Source organism: Meleagris gallopavo, chromosome 4 (genome assembly GCF_905368555.1).
Source record: "Meleagris gallopavo chromosome 4, MGAL_WU_HG_1.1, whole genome shotgun sequence".
Taxonomy (NCBI): domain Eukaryota; kingdom Metazoa; phylum Chordata; class Aves; order Galliformes; family Phasianidae; genus Meleagris; species Meleagris gallopavo.
The window spans coordinates 42,821,345-42,828,716 of record NC_139407.1 but is presented as its reverse complement, the minus strand read 5'-3'; the positions used below and the strand labels follow the sequence as shown (position 1 = coordinate 42,828,716).

The 7,372-nt window shown below is 39.2% G+C and overlaps 1 protein-coding gene across 4 annotated transcripts in view; it reads right to left on the bottom strand.

The window, feature by feature from the left end:
• Positions 1 to 1,364: 1,364 nt before the first annotated feature.
• The window catches only part of MTUS1 (microtubule associated scaffold protein 1), a 112,009-nt gene continuing 106,001 nt past the window's right edge, over positions 1,365 to 7,372 (bottom strand). For all 4 annotated transcript variants that reach the window (XM_085223056.1, XM_085223055.1, XM_085223058.1 and 1 more), the window contains 3 exons: positions 5,772 to 5,888; positions 4,408 to 4,505; positions 1,365 to 3,587 (listed from right to left, as the gene is read on the bottom strand). In XM_085223056.1, coding sequence (XP_085079182.1) covers positions 3,371 to 3,587; positions 4,408 to 4,505; positions 5,772 to 5,888 — 432 coding nt within the window. In that variant the 3' untranslated portion in view covers positions 1,365 to 3,370. The remainder of the gene's footprint in view (positions 3,588 to 4,407; positions 4,506 to 5,771; positions 5,889 to 7,372) is intronic.

Sequence of the window (7,372 nt, the reverse complement as noted above, 5' to 3'; positions counted from 1 at the left end):
TAATGCTTAAAATTAAGTCACTGTTTCAGCTTCCTGATAAACTTTTAACTCTAGCTCAGCCCTAAATTATTTCCTTGTCATCAGACAATTGCAGTTCTGAAGAACAGTGTTTACTGTAGAAGGAATTTCCAGCACAAATGGCCTGATACCAGGTTGCATGTAGGTGCCCTTAAAGTCTGCCATGGGAATCACTGTCTTCAAGGAGTAGAAGGAAATGAGTCAGCTTAGGTTTTACCACGAGTACGGTGTGATTCAAAACCAAATACCTTTAAGGTATGAATAGCTGGAATGACAACAAACCATTTGGTACAGATAAAAATGTCATTGTGATGATTTTTCACGAAATTTTGCATTAGAGATAAGGTGGAGTATCTGAAGAAAAATCAGCAGTGTAACTGCTCTGATAGCTCTAGTCCTTTAGAATATATCTATGGGAAGCAGGTTTTAACTTAAGTTTCTATGCTAAGGAGACGGTCAGAAATATGTAGAAATTGCTGGACTTTAAGGCTTTATTTGCCTTTGCTAACACACAGTATCTAAATCAAAGCTTGAAATGTTAATACTCAGTTAAATAGAGATAAGTACTGAAACACATGAACAGAATGCTCTTTTCTGACCAATAGCACACATGGTGAACTGGTAATTCTATGCTCTGATTTTAGTATACAAATACTACTTCTTAACAGCATTAAAAATTCTGGTTGCAAGCAGTTCAGAGATGAAAAGTGTCCTGTATTGCTGACTTACCTCACTGCCCCCAACAGCCTTTATATTACTTCATATGCCATACTTACTGTTCTGTCCCAGTGCACTGGAAAAGCCTTCCCCTTCTCCCTAGTGAGAAGGGGTGTAGACCTGCCTGTACTCTTCTTCTGTCCTTGTTTCCTGAATTGCTGAATTCTGGTGTTGCTGAATGGTTTTGTTTTGTTTTCTTTTTTTAACAGAAGAATCCTCACTAAAAAAGAGTAAGTTTAAAAGGAGTCTTTTGGGTGCCTTTAGCAGACGCATATTCACAGTGGGTACCTATATTTACTCAAATGTATGAAGTATTTTATCATTGCATAATTCTGTGGATTCTGTGATGTTACCTAGGCGTGTGCTTGTGTTGTTGTGGATTTTTGTTTTTTATTTATTTATTTTGAAACAGCCACCTCAAGCTGAATAGCTGATAATTATAAGCAGCTCTGTGTAACTTCCTCTTATCAGAGTGGCAGTGTAGAGTTACAATTTCTAAGGCTTAGGTGAACATTAATTTTTGCAGTGGAGCTTTACTATTTCATTTCTGCTGTGCTGAGCAGGTACTAAGAGATATTTAGAAGGATGTTCCTAGATTAGAGATCATTTGACTAACAGACGCAGGAAAAAACCTTTCAATTAGTACAAAAATTTATTTTTTAAGCATTCAGTTCAAATACATGTGATTAAATCTCTTTGACCATAGCAGATGAGTGTTCCAGTATATACCTTAAGTTTTAGCCCACAGAGGATTTTCATAATTAAATTTGAAACCCCAGAAAATTAAAAGCATTGAGATCACTAACAGTGGCAAGTACAGTGCCTTAAAAGGGGGTTAAGAGAGTGTAATAGTCTGTAAAATGGACCCTTAACTTGCACGTAATGTAAGATTAAGTAAATTGAATGATGAAACATTTTTGTTTCATGAATTGACCACAAGTTTAATATATTACACATTTACTTTTGTATGAGCACTGTTACCAGTCTTGTTTCTACATTCATCATTAAGATTGAAGTCTTGGGTAACGTGGCTTGAAGTGGTTCTCCAGTTCAGTTCCCTAAACACTTTCCATCTCCTCAATTTCTGTTCTCAAGCTACTGGAAAACATGGGTGAACATGGTTGTATCTTATTGTAACAGTCAACTGTAGAGCTAGCTGACAGCATTAGCTACACTGTTACATAACTTATGGTGGTGCTGGAAATGGCATCGAAAAACCCAAACCCAGTGTTGTAAGCATGGAGTTTGGAATACTGATTTGAACCTGTGTTTAGGAGATATGATGTAGAGATTTTAAAACAGGTCTAACCGAGGGAGTAGCCAGGCTATGTGATTACCTTGGTGAAGCTGAAACTCAGCATACGACATTTCTGGACATGCTGACACCTTCAACCCCCAGGTTCAGCAGGCAGGACAAATTTTTCCCCTACTCTACAGCACTTCCTGTACAGGATCTTTTGCCAGATGAACTGGCAAACAGTGATACCCTGCAGTCTCAGAGAAAAGGTGTAGCAGACTTAGCAAGACAATTACCCACAGCTATCACCTTCCCTGTCTTCCATACACGAACTGAGTCAACTCCAACAAATGTTAATACAAATGCTAATACTTAAAAAGTGAACGTGCCACCAGGTGCACTGAAACTCACAGATTACTTAAGAATCTTATTGAGAACTTGAGCACTTAATTATTGCAGTTTTCTCTTTGGCTTCCGAATCTTGTTTTTCTTTCAACTGATGGTCTCAGCAACGGACGTGCTGTTTAAGGATTCGTTTTCAGCAGGTAAAGTGATAGGTCTGGGCACCTAACCCTGCCCCTGTACTGAGAACTTCAGAATCAGTGTCCTTCAAGGTCAGATTCTGAGTCTGTTGACTTGAAAGACAAAATCTACTGCAACTAACAGCCTCTTCATAACCGATGCTCTTGTGCATGCACGATATGGCTACAATTCAGTTTGCTTTTAAAATTCATTCAAAGTTGCATAGAAAGGTAGGCCAAGACACGGAGTCAATGGACTAAGCTTTTCACACTATTTTTTCCTCTGAAGACAGGAAGATGAAGGAGACTGACCTACTGCACCAGTGGCTGTCTCTCATCATTTTTGTGAGAGTACTCTTGGCTAAAAGCGTGCGCTGACACCATTGTTAAGGAAGTACATGTCAATCTGTAGTCTTCAGCTTTTATCCTTTATTACATACACAGCAAAGAAGGCAGCATTAGACACACGCACGGTGTGTTACATCCATTCCATCCACAGCACACATGCGCACACGCAAACAAACAGCCTTTAAAAAAAGTGTCTGTGATAAGGAACATATTATAAAGGTTGTGATCTTTATCTCTAAGCCCCTGAGCTTTTCTTTATGGTTAGGTGAAAAGGCAATGAAGAAGTCTTTCCTTGCTCTCTAAGTGCTTTGTGCAACTCTGTCCATGGAGGTCATAAACAAGTCTTTTTGGGAGAAGCTACGTGAGTCTTACTCCCATAGTCTCAGTCTCTTATCGTCATTTTTGCACCAAGTTTCCAGTTATGTTTAGTTGTCATACTCAGCTAATATAGCTCTTGCTCCTGCAATTAAAGTTATGATCAGTTCTGCAGACCACGAATGAAATGCAATCCCCTTTCTTTCAAGAGATGTCATCTTGGTGAGACTGTAGGACTAGAGAAGTTACCAGAATTTCGTGGGGACTGAAGAGGCACAGATGGAGAACTGGGAGACAGTTTTCTTGGGCTGCATAGGTCACCGTTATGCAACTTCCACAGAAGTTCTTCATTTTCCATTGACAGCCGTTTGTTGACTTTCGATTCTTTCTCTAGGGACTCCTGTAAAACAGCTTGCTCAGTAGAAAGTTGCCTGTAAAAGACAGATTTACATCAGAGCATGTCACAGAGTTGGTTATGGTATTCATTGCTCAAGAATAGTTTGAACTTGCATAAAACCCTGCTTACAACTGAATTACTTCCTTAGGATGAGAATGAAAGGAGGATTTACCATGTTTGCAGCCCTGTGGTATTTACATTTGTAGCTTAGAAAAAGCAGGAGGAAGTTCCAATACGGAGCATTCCTGAAGGCCAGTAAATATGACCAGAAAAAGTACCTGAAAAGTGAGACTTGTCCCACTAACAATGACATCTTCAGTGGCCATGCTCAAGCCTTGGGCTCTTGGAGCAGGCTCAGCTCTACACAGAAGCTCAAACAAAAAAAATCATTTAAGTAGCACTTGAAGTTAGGAGAACCTGAGACCCATTTTATGCATCCTAAATATTGCTGTCATTGCTAACTAAAACATACTGGTCTTTTCACTGATCTATATTGGGCACAAATCACTCAACTGAAGCAGTTAAAACTTGAGTCAGGTTTAACTGAGAGGTCAGTAGTACTTGGTGAGCCTGCAGCAATCTGCTCTAAGATGGTATTGTCTGAGATGCTTCTTCTCCCTGAAATGTTGCTTTGGAGTGCTTTGATGAGCCTTACTTTACAGTCTCTTCCTGTTTGGTTTTCTACAGAAGAATGTACAGCTATAAAAGACAGAAGTGGAAAAGGAAAGATTTCTTCTACAGAAAACTACATAAACCTAGACACTGATATATATTTACACGTTTTTCTTTCTTGTTAGAGGAACATCTTCCCCAGGTTAATGAGCATATCTTAAAAGTTCTCAGATATTTTTCACCTTGAAAGTTCCATGTGCTTGTCCATCCGAGCTTTTAATTCTTCATTTTCCTGTTGAACCTTCTTTAATTTATCCATTAGGATGGTGTTGTTTTCCACCTTAGAATAAAAGGTGACAGTTTAAAATAAAAAGTTATACACATACATTCAAGATATCAACATTCTTAGCACAGTTTACAGACCTTGTTACAATAAAGGGAAAAACAGGCAGAGTGACTTTTGAGTAAGAGGAGACTGACCTGCTATCATGGCTTAATATTTTGAAATAGTCAAACAGGTCTACTTACCTTATTCTTGTGTAACGCTGGCATTGTGCCACTTTTGCTGATTAGATGCCAGAAGAGAAGCTGGATAAGGTCTATGCTACTCGACTAGCAGATTCTAGTAACTTCTGTGAGTTACAGGCAGCAGTTCTGTAAGCTGCTGCAGACTGGAGGCTGCCTAGAAGTACCATGCTAGAGCAAGAAATGGAAGAAGTTCCCCTTTGTGCACAACTCTCCCGATTTTACTCCATTGTTGCAAGATGTTACCAATAGTTATGGAAAATAAGAATTTTTAAATGGTTGTACATTCCAAGGGCTTCTCTGCTGTGCCAAACTTCTGTAGAAAAGATGAGGGTTGACAAGTAACATTCTAGCAATTGTAGATCAATGGCACAGTGCAACATATGATGTTGTGCAATACTCAACAAATAACATGAATGTATTCCCTTCTATCCAAACCCTTCTGTATATTCTCATTAAAATATTGCTCAACCTGTTATTACAGCTGTTCCAAAGCTCCACTCAGGATAAGGCCACAAACTAGATATGCCAAATAATGTTAAGTTCTGCCCCCAAAATTGCTGTTTCATGTGGAATTATGCACAGGCTGGGGACAAATCCCCACAGCTGAACAAATACTTTAAAGCTGTTGAGCTAGTCGACTTTAGATGAAAATATGATCTCTTCTTGTTTAATTAATGTAGCTACCATGTTAAGGTTTTCCTAACAGTGCAGTCTGTCTTCCATAATAGTTGAGTAAATGTGAACAGATGAGGATTTTTTGTTTAGGAGATGGGGTAGAAGAGAGGAGAGGGTGTAGAAGAGACTCTCAGATAGCTCCATACTAACTTGCTATAGTTTGTGCAACTCGGTAGCTGTCTTAAGAGGTGGAAAGACCACTTAGAGCATCTGTTTCCCCCTTGCTACAGCCCAATATGAACAAAATTGTACCTGCAGTGGGAGTGTGCCCCATTATTTTTGCATGCTTCCTTTTAAACAACAAGAAAAAAATCTTTGCATGTGAGTATGACCAGCCTGAATTCATCATCAGAACACAGCTAGAGAAACAGTCCAAAATTGCCAGACCCCAAGGGAAACCCACCAGTTTGTCCATCTTCATTAACTTTATATCTTGCTGATGGAGTTTCTCATTCTTGATCTCCAGCACTGCTTTCAAACTTTCCAGCTCCTGTTCCAGATACATGATCTGCGGGTTTTTCTGAAAGATTTCCACAGAGTTTGCTTATTACCTTAATTTCATGGATGATTTAAGTGTTTTCCTGCTATTTAAGAAAGAGCAAGGAAATAAAAACCGTAATGACAGTTATTTGTTCTAGGTGAAATCAAGTTTGACAGCTTTGCATAAGAAAAAAATCCGGTGCCGCTTTCTCATCTGATTTTCTTTGTTCTTTGTTTTAAATCAACAGTTGCAGTTTCCCTTAGCAGGTGTTCAGAAAAGACTTTGTACATATGTGAAAAATCCTCATGAGTCAGAGGATGGCACTAGAGCTGTCGCAGCCCAACCTGTTTTGTGAGAGTGCTGAAAGGCCCCTTTAAGGCGAGGAGTTCCAAAATTTATTCTGCATTACTCATAACCCATCCCAGGAGATAATAAGAGTAAACATTTGAAGAGTTTTTCAGGTGCTGAAACGGTTCAAAAAACACACAAGCTTATAAAGCCATACATTTGGCTGTAGCTAATTTTCACTGTTTTCTACCTGAAGGTACATAGTTCGTAAGAAGAAATCCAACATTTTTCATTTTACATTCTTCCAGAAGGCCTGGCAATGCAATTGCATTTAAAAATCCTGCACTGTTTCATGTTTGTGACTTATTCTACAGTACAGTACATAAGACTTAGCTTTCTTGAGGGGTGGGAGGAAGAGTGGGGACAGACAGTCTGTTTTTTTCAAAGATGTTTCTTCCATAGTAAGGAAGCATTCAAGCACTGTAGAGTAAATCACATGCTTAATATTTCAAAGGCAAAGAAATAATGAGGAGAAATAAAGTTCATTTCAAGATAGTACGAGTGGAAAACAAACACAAGTTAATCAGTGGCTGAGTCTATCTTTAAAAGCAAACAATTTCTCTTAGCATGTTTTGGTGGAAAGCTGAGGTACCATGATGAGTACAGCTTCACTGCTGCATCAGCAGCCTAAGGTGTGCAGGAGATGCCTGTAGTTTTGTGGGATGCAGTCCACAGTACATGTCAGAGCCCTGTGCCAGAATTAAGTACAGAACCACCACATTTCACAGTGACACAAAGGCCTGATCTAGTCTGTGTCTGTTCTGCCTGCTCTCCTGTCCTCCTCTCCTGCCTACTCATAGCAGAACACCAAGCCAGATAAGGTTTTAGCAAAAAAAAAAAAAAAAAAATAGGAATATCAAGTGATACTACTTAAATACTACTGGAAAGCTAGGCATACACCTCTATTGTCAAAAGGCAGTCAGAAGTTCTAGCAGCGCAGCACTAGGGAAGAGTATACCGAATCAAACCAATATCTTCCCATGCAGAAGCCTGAAGCTTATGAAGCTTATCTGTTAGGATGCAAAGCATATTTGCTGCGGTGTAAAGTCACTTAACTATTGCTCTAAAATAACATCTGAGCACAGCTAAGCAGAGTGTTCTCTTTGGTATCACCTCTCCCAAACACAGCAACACTGCTTGCAGATTCTTCTTGCAGCTCTACCCTGCCATTAGAA